We start from the raw sequence: 13952 nt of genomic DNA, 5'->3' as shown, positions 1-13952 counted from the left end.
AAAAACGAGACTCAGATTAAGGATTTTTCACCCCTTTCACCAGAGGATTCTCGATTCTACAGCAAAATAAAGAAGCTTGACAGATGCAACTAAAACTACAAGAGGCAAAATGAAACACAAAGTCTTTGCTGCAGAACAAAAAAAACCACTTTTGTCTAATCACATGATTGACAAGATAAAGATGGAGGAAGCCCATGAACCTTCCTGGTGAACCAGATGAGCAGAAAAAAAACCCCATTTATTAGAAAAATATCAAAATGTCATTTTGACACACAGAAAGAAAAGCTAATATGTAGTCAGAGTTTAGATGTGTTCTTTTCATGCAGTGCACCTAACACAGACATCAGATTTGGCTGCTGTGTTTTCAAATATGTTTGCTCAGCAAGAAAAGACTACCTAAATTATTTAGCCAATGCAAAAGATGACTTAAAGTCTTTTATAAAAAGCAATTGTGTGGGACAGACAATATTTCAGAATTAACTGGACTTCCATTACAGCATTTTACCAGTGCAGCCAGAATACTACAGCATCTGAAGGGAACTTGAGATGAAGAATAAATTCTCAATCTAACTGTAACAACTGTAAGCTGTTTTGCCTTTATTTGAGGCATTTTGATTAAAAAAGCTTTACAACTTTTGGTCTAAAAACTCCTGAAACTTAAAAGAGTATATGCTAGTAGTAAAAACCATGCAAGCCCCTAGAAGGTTTTAGAATTAGCTTTTATAAGCAAGCCATACAGCAGTCTCAGCATCTCACTGAGCAGCAAATACAGACATTAAGTAATGCTGATGTTACAAACCCTGGGATCCTAAAAAAATAACTTTCATGCCACCCATGAACAGGGTCAACAGTTATTCTTCAATGCCTAACCTAATCCCTCAAGGCGTCCCAGTGAACCTTTGTTTGTATGTGTTTAGACTTTGCTCCTATAAGCAAGATCTGTCTTCACTGCCTACCTTGCACAGCACAGAGCACACTGTCAGTGCTTAAATACAAAAAAATAAGCACATATTGGCAATTTCTTATCAAAAGCTGCAGATACAGACCTCCAGGAAGATACGATTCACTTGCTGTGTCATCCCCATCATCTCCATCTTCATCATCACGACTCAACAAATTATTTACAGCAAGGTTTACATCAAGATTTGTTCGCTGAAGTTCCCGAATAATAATACTTCTGGACTTTCCTTGTAAAACGACTTGTGCCTGTAAGAGCAGAGTGTATTTGGTTATTCTCAGCTCACCAACCACCATTCATAAGAATGTTTAATTCTAAAATAAGTAATAAAATAGAAAAGTCAATCACAGTACATACAGACAAAGGTTCACATAGATTTTCCACAGTATCTTGTACTAGACAGTCAGCCTTCTCTCAGTTCACATTAGGCCACTAAATTCCAACTTGGGTGCTGAATTTCCTAATGGAATCTTAGAATCTAATTCCTGAAATGCTTAATACTGTCATTAAAAGATAAGAAAATCTGGTTTTGAGCACGTTCCACATGTTTCTATAAAAGTGTTTAAACTTACTGTGTCAATCAACAGTTTTGCAACCAACTGTTGTTCCAAAACTACACCTCAATCCCTGTCTTTCTGACACTGGTTTCTCTTTCCACTACCCTGCAACATGTAACCACCTTACTTCCTTGTCTTCCTCATCATTTTGTTTCTACAGGTTTATCTTCAGCAGTTTCTGCAACAAAACATTCTGCATTTGCAGAAAAAACCTTTCCAAATGTTAAACAGATGCAATGAATTTACAAAAACCAGAAGTATTCTGTCTATTCCATTAAGCCTACAACTTGGAGCATTTTGTTCTTCCAGACAGACCACCCTCTACTGAATGCCAGAGAAGGTCGAGAGTTCTGGAAGATGACAAACTGTGTGAAGAAGGTAAGAAACCAGTACTGAATGTTTTCATAACACAGTAAAAATGAGACACCAATTAATGTTGTCCGTTGACACGCAAAAGAAAGGGACATTTTAACAGCACACAAAGGTAAACTTTTTGTCATAATATTCTATGCCAGAAGTTTACAGATTGTCAAGACACAATAGAATCTATACTACACAGACCATCTGTGAAGCTCTGTTCTATCGGTCTGCTTTAGAGTTACCCCAAAAACATTACCCTAAAATGGTACCTTCTGTTTTAAAGTATGCTATTAAAAAAACAACAACAAAACAAAAAAACATGCAAAAGAACTTTGCTTCCCTTGCTGTGGTAAGTCATCACCAACAAACCATACACTAAGAGTACAGAACTGAACTCTCTGAACCAAGGGATATTAGTCTGGTTTTCTATTTCATGTAAAATATCAAGGACATCAGTAAACACAAAAAATCCTGGAGGTGAACAACCCCACCACTCCACAGTCGGAAGAGACAAGAGGTCATCTAACCAAACCACCTTCTGAAAGCAAAGCTAACTTCAGAGTAACCAACATCTCCAGTATCTTACCTCTGTGATGGCAGAAGCTCCCAGCTTTTACTGCGTTTTGAATTCAAAAAGGAACTAGAAACCAGCCTGTTACTCGTGTGTCTGTAGATACCTTGCCTGCTAGCTCCTATCTTGTGCCAGTCATGCTACAGGCCATTCAAAGTATGCAGGCAGATTATCTTTGGCCTAGCAACTGACAGCTGTATTCCAAATGTAGACCAGCAACTTGTTTTGAACTAATAATTAAAATGCATTAACTATTCACATAATTTGAATGTATTCCTTTCTTCAATCATGGAGAAAAAGTCCTAACAAACTCCACTTAAATCACACAATGCAAAGTCCATCAGTTTATTCAGGCTTTAGTGCATTAAGAGGCAAAAGCAGAGCAATTTATACCCAACATTCATCAGTTACAAATTAAGTAGAGGTGTCTGTGAAGAAAAAATTAGTGTTTTGAAGTATATTTAATGTCTTCCATTTAAATCTAAAATGGATCGCTTCTTATCAAAGAAAAAAAAAAGTCAACCTGCCCCTCTTCCTTATACTCCTTCAAGAAACTTAACTTTATTAGCTACGTGCTTAATATGATTCTAAAGTACCTTTTTTCTCTCACCAAATCTTCCATCTGCAAATGAACAATGCATGACATTCCTCATCTAGATTAAACACATACCTCATCTTAGTAGAAGTTTGGGAAACAAAACTTCTAGAATCCAAAAAAGTCTATCATGCACACTACGCATTTAAGAATAAAAGCAATTCAACTAGAGAAAGTCAATCTTTTCAATTATATGCCATTACTCCTTGAAGAAAATGAACTACTATTACAACACATTCCTGTTCACATGCTATGAGAAGCTCTCCAGGTTTTTGGCAACAAGCGGTTTCCAGCTCACATACCTGTGAAATGAGTTCCTCTGGAATGACTGATGCTGGAATCACTGGTTGTGGTTGACTCCCCAGCAGCCCAGATCCTCTATCACGTCCTGTGCGTATAACTCTGGTCTGCCTTCGAGAATCTCGAGCTCCAGCAGATGATCTACCAGAAGATCCTCCTCCACTTCCACCAACCCCTGAACTCCAGCGACTTCTAAAAAATTTAGATTTTTTTTTATATATATTACAGCATACTTCAAGAGCTAAGTCTTTAGTTTTATTAATAACAACTTGTAGACAGTTCCTGAAAAATACTGCAGATTGACTTCATAGACAAACAGTATGAAAGTATCTCTCAAAACCAGTAAGAACAAGAGCAGCAGGCAATTGCTAAAGTTCTGAATTACACAAAAGGATTACAAAACAGGACTCCAAGTGGACATTGCACACTTTCCTACTCATATAGTTGTGTGGGTGTATACATACATAAATACATGCACGCACCAATTCCCAGAGTTTCTAAAAGCAACAGTATCAGAAGCATAACATCTAACACTCAACTGTTAACTTCCTACTATAAAAGCACATATGCAGCAGCTTCACGGTCAGTGATCTCTGTTTGACAGAGGGTCTTCTAAACTTTCAGAGACTTGATTTACATTAAGAAATTTCTTAAGATTACACTGGAAAAATCAAGTAATCTACTGCAAAATAAATCTTACACTAGATAATTCTCTGATCCTCATAGATGGTCTTCAAGAGATACTCTACTCTGGACCTACTCCTATCGGAGCAATCAACATCAACTGTATACATTGCAAAAACATGCCTAGAACAGTTTCTTCATTTCTATGGTCAGTACCAAAACAAGGGACTAAAAAGGCAGTGATATGTAGAAACAGACAACTCACCACCTTTACAGCCTTCCACTAATGTTAACACAACAGAACTGTGTCAACTGAATCTATTTGCACGTAAGACTAGATACTGCAGTTGTCATGAAAGGCTAAAAGACTCTAGTTTGTTCTTCAAGGTTAACTACACTTCCTTGTACAAATCTACCTTAAATGACACTGGACGTGGTATTATTGCTATCAGTATTAGCAGAACTTTCCTGCTCTCAACCACCCTAAACCTCAATTTCCCTTCAAGAAGAAAAACACTTCAAATAAAAAGAAAACAGAGCATGTTCTCTGAAACAGTATCTAATAAATTCATGGCAAAAGTATACCACATGTAGTTATAAAATCTAATTGAGTAACAATATTTACCTAACATTTTATGGTTTAAGATGATGACTAAGATACTTTTTCTGTTGTTGCTGGTTGGTTGGGTTTGTTTTTTCTCCTGACAAGACCATGCATTCACAGAATAACTCAAGTTTCTGCCTAAGATGAGGCCTTATCACAGAGGCCATCTACATTTTCAGGATTCTAGCCAGCAACCACACAGACAATGACAAGATAAAATACAATTCAAGAATGGCTTTGAGAAAAGTCTTGTCTCATGAGTTAGAAAAAGAGCCCTAAAAAAAAAATAATACTGAAAAGGGAGGGGGGGAACAAACCCGAACGAAAGAATGTGACATTTTAAATAAGACAGTTAATCTCTTTCTAAAGGTGGGAAGGGGGCTGAGGGGAAGTCAAATTCTTCCTACACAACAATTCTCAATTCAACTCTCAGCAGGGAAGATGTGGGTTTAAAGAAAAGGTTACATATTAGACTTCAATACTTATTACAGAAGCGTTTTCCACTTCAAGTTATGAACTATCAACCACAGACTTAAGACATTAACAGTTAAAACCATTTCTATTCATATAATAATTTAAATAGTCCAAGTGTGTCCTAACTTGGTCCTGTTATAGAGAAAAAAAAAATCATAAGGGCACAGGGCACAGCTATTCCTTAATAGCAGTCTAAACCTAGAGTAAGTATTAATACAGAACGGAACTCTTTCTGCTCGCCTACTTGTTTTCCAGATCTCTCCACTGCCCACCAGCATGCTAGAAATTTTCTAAATCCAGTGATATAATCCAAGGGCTTCAACAGTTTGAATGTTTTTTAGACTCAAGTTTATTAAGTATTCCCTTAATTTAACAGAACAGTTACAATGTCTACTGCTGCCCTACTAGTTCAGTTGACCTTCAACCACCTAGTTCTGAAACATGCTAGGGAAGAAATTAGGAATTCTTCAGGGTTGATCTCCTAAGCACATTGGTTCAACCAATTTTAATTGGTTATGCTCATGTAAAAATTACAAGGGGGGGCAGGGGAGAAGTCTTACACTTGTCTTACACTTTCCATAGTAACTTTTTAAACATGACAATACCAGTTTGCCTTTAAAGTTTATCACGTGGATTTTAGGTTCAGATGCACAAAGTTTTCACAGAAAGCTGGGGGGGGGGGGGGAGGGGTGGGTAAGGGGGTGGATTATCTTTCATGCAACTAAGCCCCAGCTGAAATTGGTTTGTTTGGTAACAAACTACAAAAATACTTTTGTGCAAAAGCTGTAGCTCCTCCCTCTTAACAAATCGTTCAGATGCAGAAACCACAGTTTGTAAATGCAATTCTCCTTATTACATTTAGTAACCTTAGGAAGCAGCACCGTTCAACAAGTCTTACAAAAGCATATAATGAAGAGGTCGCTGTAATTAGGTAATAAAGATTAGTTTACATTGCTATATAAAGGGACACCATCAACTTCAAAGCTAATGATAAAAAACCTGAATCTGTTTAGTACATTTAGCACACAGTACTATTTTAAAGGTTCTGAGTGACAACCTCTTCCAAATGTTCCCTTCCTATTACTATGTATAAGATCCCAACTAACAAAACAACTCTCATTACTTGGGGCAGAGGAGAGGAAGGCACAATAAAACTGAGCACACAAAGGTCTGCAAACATAAATAATGAAGACTTTTCCTGCATAAATGCACTCACTTTATGCTGCTAGCCTATCATGGTTTAAATTGATAGTGTCCCTCTAAAAAATTGCTTTTCAAAATCAAGGAACTAAAAAATGTTCAAAAAAAAGACAACACGGCCAAAACCAAGTTATTCTTCTCATACATACGAAGAACGCTCCACATCCTAGGTACTGAAGGGTCACTTGAATATCTGTTACTTTAACCAAATCAAAGGTTTTTTTAGTATACCCTGCCTACACAACTGCTGTAATTATACGTTCCCTTATACATACTGCATACAATTTATATATGTGTATACACATATACTCAAATATGGAACAAACAGATTGCAGCCTCAATCCTATCAAAACTTACCCAAGGGTGTTGCCTGCCAGTCTGCCCAGAGTTTCAGAACCAGACAGAAACCATGGGGAGTCACTAGTCCTGCCTGGCCTGGATGTCCTTCCTGCCCCTGAGCCACTGCTCAACTTTGAACTGAAAGTAAAAGATGGTAAATCAGTCACAAAACAATCCCAAATGGGTTACGAACAAAACCTGGAATCCCAGGTCTAAATTCTCAGGGACTTAGTCTGGTAACATACCAGCTTAAGCAACACCCTTGGGGAATATTCCAAACTAATCTAACTGTATATTAAGAGGTACACTGGAAAAAGAAAGTGGAAAGCATGCCTAGTAGATCTTACGTGTGTCAGCAATCCATAACAACACAGTTGCAAATACATATTAAGCTAATTAGCAAAGTGAGTTAGCCACTGCGCTACATTTTCAGTTAGTGTATAGGCACAAATTGTATCACCAGGTGTTCTATCTGAAAACCTGAGCCTGAGTATGCTACTTTGATATTAAGAGCAGTTTACATTCAAATATGAACCATTAAATAGTCCTATTAAGGGGGACTTACCTGGACTGAAGACAACAGGTCTAGAAAGTGGGCCTCTCCAGATGGGACTACTTTTAGAATGGATTCTACATGAAGCTTAACAATTTAACACAGTTTCTTTCACAAGGATTATTTTTGGTGGGGTTTGTTTCTTGACATTAAAGAGATCCTGTCTCACTTCTTTTGGAATCACATCTATGATTTAATCCTACACCAGTTTGTCAAGCTAGGCTGTTTGGCTGCATCACCATGACCATTATGTATCTACTCAAAGTACCCATTCCAAAGACAATCTAGTTTAAAAACAAACAAAAAAAACCAAAACCAAAAAAAGCAGCAAAGCCGCTTATCCAGTTCAAAAGAATGATTTAATATGAAGGAAAGCATTTCTTACCCATCATTATTATCAGGTTTACCCAATTCCAATCTGTCTGGTTGAACTGAAAACCCAATCCTGCAGACTCTACCATCCTATATTTAAAACAAGAAAACCAAGTGTCCCAAATTGAAATGTAAGACAAGGCACAGAAAAAATAATATAAACAAAAACAAGTCTTCAGTTACTGAAGAATGCTCATCAACTTGTTGTTAGAAGAACTAGTATTAACTGTATGGTTTCAAGTTTGTTATCTGAGCAGATTTAAGTAATTTACCTCAAGAAGAAATGCAGCATGATTTGGTCCCACCACACACTGTTTAATAGTGGCCTGTTCCAATACATTCAAAGGGGGGTGGCTAAAAACAAAAAGTAAGCATGTATAACATCATTAAACTTTCAAAGCCTGAAAAAAAATAAAGAACAAGTGGTATATGGGAGGAACAATGCGCAGTGACAGTTACCGATATAAAAACATACAAGAATGACTAACCATGTGCATTAGTTGAAGCAACTATGATGTATTTCTGGTCATTAAACACAGGAAATGTAGAACAAAACCTTAAATGGTAGTAAGAGTTTTCATTTAATTTGATCAGCAATAAACAACAGGGGTTATAATTCAAATGAAGAAGTCATTTCATAAGAAGGAGAGTATTTAATAATATATTTATCACAATTGAAAACCTAACATTTTCTTCCTAATCTAAGAAATGTGTTACCTGAAGCATTTCTGAACTTCAGTATTAGTACTGTTGAGGCTTCCTAAGGCTGTATCTACAGTGCAATCATTTGCTTCTTGTTATTAGAAATACTGTACTTTCCTAAATAATTTACAGCAGCATGCAATATGCCTTACCTGTTTAAATTATATTTGTTCAGCTTTTCCGAAACTTCTCTTAATCTGAAACAGTAAGAAATGAAGCTGTTGTTTGAAAGACAACATCCACAATACACAACATCCACTTAAGGAGAATATTTATGACTTTATGGGAACAACTTACCACCGCATTTAATAAAGCTCGATATAAATACTACTTGGTGTTGGGAGTCATGTAAGAAGTGAATGGTGTTCAGCTTCAGATCAGGTTTTTGGGTTGGAGGTTTGGCTTTAGAGGTTTTTTACTTTAGGGTTTTACCCTTCCATCTACTATCTTGCCACAAAACCCATGTTTTCTTGCATTTCTATGCATTTTGCCAGTGACTACCAAGAAGCACTACTCCTGCTTTGTTACCACCATTGACAACTTTATACACAAAATAGGCAGATGAAGCAATGAGCCTTAACTGCAGATACACTTGTGTTTCCTCATATAAGCTTGAATACAGTATCCCAGAGCAGACAGGAGTATCATTTTCTAGGAAATCCAAGTATGTGGCACATCAGAGCCAAAGATATAATAGTAAGTTGCCCAAAACAGAAAAGACAGGGGAAACAGATGCACAAAAGCCAGGGTGAAAAGGGATGTACAATTAAACTTTGACTAGTAGAAGAAACAGTTCTGAGAAAATTCACTATATATAGGGTTATGCAAAGCATCACCTTTACTAAAAGGGAAAGAACTTTTCCAAAAGTACTTCCATCTCACTTTTGCAGCCACACCAAATGGTACATAAGAATCCAAAAAAGGGCCAACCCACAGACCACTCCTGCTTAAAGCATATGGTGCCAAAAGTGGAAACCAACACAGTAATTTCTAAGGTAATTCCTAATCCATTTAGAAAAGATCCTCTCCAGCCAGTAAAGATACTCCCATAGTATAAGGTAGGCATTTCAGTTAAAACTTGAGCTCCTTTCTTCCCACAGATGACAAGAAAGCCAAAAAAGCCCCTAAAAAGCTTCAAATGTTACTTGGAATATTCGCATTATATCAAGATATAAAATCAAGATGAAACCTGTAAAAATAATGCAAGGTCTTCCTAATTAAGAAAAAAAAATCCCAACTTTTGTAGAGTGTTAGGATGAACATGGTACCAATCTCCTCCATACACAGCAACACTTTTCTAAACCTATCAAAAAGACATGCACTCCAGCACTGTTCTCTGTCTGAATCCACGTCTCCAAATCCTTTCTTTTTACTCGCTTCACTTCAGTTTCTACACACACACTGCTATGGACAACAGACTTCAGTTACTTGCAAACCCTGAGCATGAGAAAGAATACAGATCAGAGGTCCAAACAGCTAAGTCTTAACGTTATCAACAGAGTTTCACTCTAAAGCACTTGTCTTGAGGGAAAAAGGGAAAGAAAGAAAGATATATGTCTGTTTGAGAAACAAGGTAATCTACACTGATAGAAGTAACTTTCAAACACAAGAAGAAAGGACCACAGCGAAAGGAAAGCTGGAAGAAAGTGAACATGCTTAGAATTGCCTTTTGCTATCCAAGCCAGGCTGCTGGTTTGTAAGTAGACAATTTCACACTCCCGATTTCCAGCCACAGCTACTTCACACAGTCCAAGAGTACATACATAGATAAGGTTTCTGTGAAGACAACCCACAAAAGGGAAAAAGAACACAAACTTCACATGCAATCTGCATGAAAGGTACCCCACAAGAGTGAACTACAGTGGGAGAATGTGGAATGAACCCTGAAGATTAATGGCATACACTCCACAGCTTACCAGATGGTTTTATAAAGCAAGTGGGGATCTGCTGCGTAATATATGACAAGTTACACATCTCTGAAGTTTCATGTCTTAAGTATATCACCTAACAGTTTCCCACAGGAATCCTGAGCAGTTTCCCATTAACATTTCTGCTCCTGGCAAGCATGAGTAATAATTACAGAATAGGAAAGTTCTACCTTTAAGTTCATTGCACCGCCTATATGAAAACCTGACAACAAGTGAAGTAGCACTTCATTGGAAACAGTTACTAGACTAGTCTACGAGCAACATTTAAAGCTTCCTTATCTGAGCTTTGTGTCGCAAAAGCTGAGTGCTACCAAAGAAATAGACATTTTTCAATTTAAAAAAAAATCTTTGTTATTTGTAAGAAAAAAAAAGTAGTGATAGGGAAAAAACATGCACAGAAAAATAAGACTTGCATACTCAGTGAATCTATTAGCAATATCAATCTCAAAACAGTACGTCTGTCTGCAGCAAGCATACATCAAAAGAGCTCTAACATTATTGAAAAGAGGCTGCTGTCATTTAAGGGGAGAGAGCAAAGAAGGATATAAGTGATGATGCTGAAAGTAAAACACTCTCCTACAGAAATAATTTTTTTTAAAAAAAGTAAAAACTATCTCACTCCCTGAGAGTTGCATCTCATATGTAACTGCTATAATAGTAAAATTACCATGTACTGCCTAATAAGCTTAGAGATCCGTGAGGACTTAAATTTGATGCAGACCACCACTCAGTGAAAAAGGAGTAGTTCCCAAGTGCCACATCCCTGCTGGGTTGCTGGCTTCATCCCCACTCCTCACCATCCCGTGTGCTGCCACCAGCATTTGTGCAAATGCCAGCCACAAAACTAAACCAGGAGGAAAACAAGAGTAAAGCAGAAAGATGTGTTTGTACATTCTATATGGAGAGTAAGTCTGTGCAAATAAAACTCTAAGTAATTACCTGCAGCAAAAACATTTCTTGCAGCAATCTAAGCCTTTCTACTTGCACACTTGCATGGTATTGTACTACCAACTCTCTAAAGGAAAAATAGAAAAGGCGTATTTAAGATCAGGTTAATTTTCAATATGATTCAATAATGTCAACTGATGGTACACTGGAGGAAGAAGTACAGGCAGAGACTATTTAATCAGTTCTAAGGAAGGTCAATACTTCTACTGAGGCCTTTCTGTGGTAAAACAAACTTCTGATATGAATGCCTGGACAGGCTGAGCTTTGAAAAAATTCTCATTAAAGGCAATTTCAAAGGATGAAGGTAGAAGCAACATGTATTTTGCTGGAGAAACACACTAGCTTGCCACACTCAGACAAAAAGTTTAGCAGTGATGGCTCGCGTGTTAAGACACACATTCTTTAAATATCCCCATCAAAATTCATCCAAAAACAGCTGTGAGGAAAACAAAAAATCAGTTTGTCCAAGCCATGTACAGATTGCTTTGATTTTAAGTTTTGCAGCTACAGTTTCTAGCCTCTCCAAACTGATCAGAATAGAAAGGAATTACGCTCACACTAAGCAACTGAAGAGGCTCCAGGTCAAGACTGCAGGAGCTCAGACTTCAAAAGCGACGCTTTTATTCATCACAAGATACTACCTCTCTCAAAGTACATTTCTATTTCCAGAGCACTTTATCAGAGGACCTAACCTTCCAGCACATCTTGTTTTATAAAACCAAATTAGGCTCAAAAATGCAAGAAAGCTACAAAAAAAAATCCATTTCAAAATACTAAGTATTTAATAGAAAAACTGGGCTTTGGTACATTTTAAAGTAACTTTACCCTACTTAAATAAATGCTTAAATCCACATAAGCAGAATTTTGTTTTACAATCTGGGCTTTTACCCAATTTGCAAGAATAAAAATTTTCTGGTTTTAAGTAGGCAGGCTGTTCTGAGAAATTTTTTTTTTTTTTTTTTTTGTTACACACTATAGACTTCTGTAATACATATTCACCATGCTCAGTTCCCTGCAGCAGTCCTACCTTGCTAGTAATCCTGCAGGAATATTCATCCTTCCAAGTATTTCCATCATGCCAGCAACAGATCACAGAGCAACAAACAAACCATGAGACAAAGAGAACTTTCTTACTGCTATAAGATTTCAGAATAATTCAATGAATGTATGCGCATCCTTCTCCTCATGTGTTTAAAAACTAACAATTACAAAAATAAAGAAAAAAAAAAAAACACACCTACATCATCTACACTCAGAGAACACCAGGAAGACTTTTCCAAGCAGGCGAGTGACATGAAAAGCATAGCACACTGTAAATTGAAATCTCATGTATCAAAACTTACATTTTCCCCTCAAAAACTTACTTGCTGTTGAGCAGAAACTGTATTTACAGGTGCTAATATCTAAGATGACATTTGGCAGCTTTGATCAAATAACAGTACATCTAGCACATTTATTTCTAAGTATTAAACCAATTTCTGCCATCTCAGAGATAAATTTCTGTAACAACATGAAGAAAGCTACTTTTCATTTTTCTCTGCAACTGTAGATTTTAAAATGTCAGCTAGGTGTTTAAAGAACACACAGTAAAAATCACTGAAATTAAGCAATCCAAACAAAGGATTTAACCACAGAGATGTAAAACAAAATGTTCGTGTGTTGCATGTCTCCAAAAGAAAGGAAGTCTTTCTGTACTCAGCAAGAAACACTACAAAGTCACAGACACAACAGTCAGAAGATTCTCTTGGATTTTTTCTGAGTTTGTTCCTTTATAGCCTTAAAAAGTTATTTGTACACTTTGAAAGTAAAACACAAGACAGAGGCCCCACCACAAGAGCTTTCCTCACATCAGCACCACATGGTGATTTTACAAGTTGCAGAAGATGAAAAGGAAAGGTACATTTTCCAAAAAAACAGCTTGCTATGATAAGCAACTTGGAGTAGGGAAATTAAAAATTAAGCTAATTTAGCCTTGGCAGATTCTTCTAATTATCAGGCCCCTTTAAGACAACTTAGTATGTCAACGAAGTCTATAAGCCAACAAAACTATGAGACCTTCACACCAGAGCAGAAAGAAGTGTACAGGAACCAATACAATGCTTTTCTAAGGGAAGACTAGCAATAAGCAGATATCCAACAGGGGGAAAAAAACTCACCAACTCAAGCCCTAGAAAACAGTATTGACGCACCTATCAACACTTTAAAAGTAAATACAACCCTCATCTCCCTCCCTCAGCTGAGACCCTGAAGTGCTCTGAGCACAGCCAGCCAGCCCCAAGGAGGCAGCTACGTGACCAACCAACAGGTTTTAGCCCAGCAGAGCTGCACAGCCTCCAGATCAAAGCCCTCTCACACTGGCCTATCTTGAATCACGTGGAAACAAACTCCTGTGCCTGTCTATCAGCATCATGAAAACAGTCTCAGAAGTGCATAAGACAGACACCAATGAGAAGCTTGAGCAAATATGTTATCTTCATGTTCTGATCCCAGGATGTCTTCGACACCATTATTGACATGAAGTCACATCCAGCTATCTTCCATGCCATAATACAGCATACAAAAGGATCCTGTCCCAAACACCTTTCTCCTAATGGAATAAATGAAGAAATAGAGGTGAAAAACCACCTTCCCACCAATGAGTTGGAGAAAAGGGGTGTGGGCATGAGGGAGTAGGTGGAAAAGAGGAGATTAGAGTGTGCTTTAAGTCAATCTGGGTAGTAAGAAGGGAGTATTCATTAAAAAAAAAAATGCTACAGTACCACACAAAAAAAGCAAGTAGTAAGATTATCTGCATAAAATACAAAGTAATGCACATAAGAAAAAAAAAAAATCCCAAGTGCAAGTACAAAATGACAGCCTGCAAGGTA

General features: G+C 37.2%; 1 protein-coding gene across 13 annotated transcripts in view; it reads right to left on the bottom strand.

The window, feature by feature from the left end:
• UBR5 (ubiquitin protein ligase E3 component n-recognin 5) overlaps window positions 1-13952 on the bottom strand; it is an 88869-nt gene that overhangs the window by 60843 nt on the left and 14074 nt on the right. For 11 of the 13 annotated variants that reach the window (XM_037382388.1, XM_037382390.1, XM_037382392.1 and 8 more), the window contains exons 2-7: window positions 8362-8406; window positions 7780-7861; window positions 7521-7597; window positions 6601-6720; window positions 3344-3533; window positions 1047-1206 (exon numbers count right to left, since the gene is read on the bottom strand). In XM_037382388.1, the coding sequence (XP_037238285.1) occupies window positions 1047-1206; window positions 3344-3533; window positions 6601-6720; window positions 7521-7597; window positions 7780-7861; window positions 8362-8406 (674 nt within the window). The remainder of the gene's footprint in view (window positions 1-1046; window positions 1207-3343; window positions 3534-6600; window positions 6721-7520; window positions 7598-7779; window positions 7862-8361; window positions 8407-13952) is intronic. The other 2 variants (XM_037382400.1, XM_037382401.1) reach the window with 1 other exon arrangement.

This window comes from Falco rusticolus, chromosome 3, assembly GCF_015220075.1.
Source record: "Falco rusticolus isolate bFalRus1 chromosome 3, bFalRus1.pri, whole genome shotgun sequence".
Classification (NCBI taxonomy): Eukaryota; Metazoa; Chordata; class Aves; order Falconiformes; family Falconidae; genus Falco; species Falco rusticolus.
This window is presented reverse-complemented; position numbering and strand designations above follow the sequence as displayed.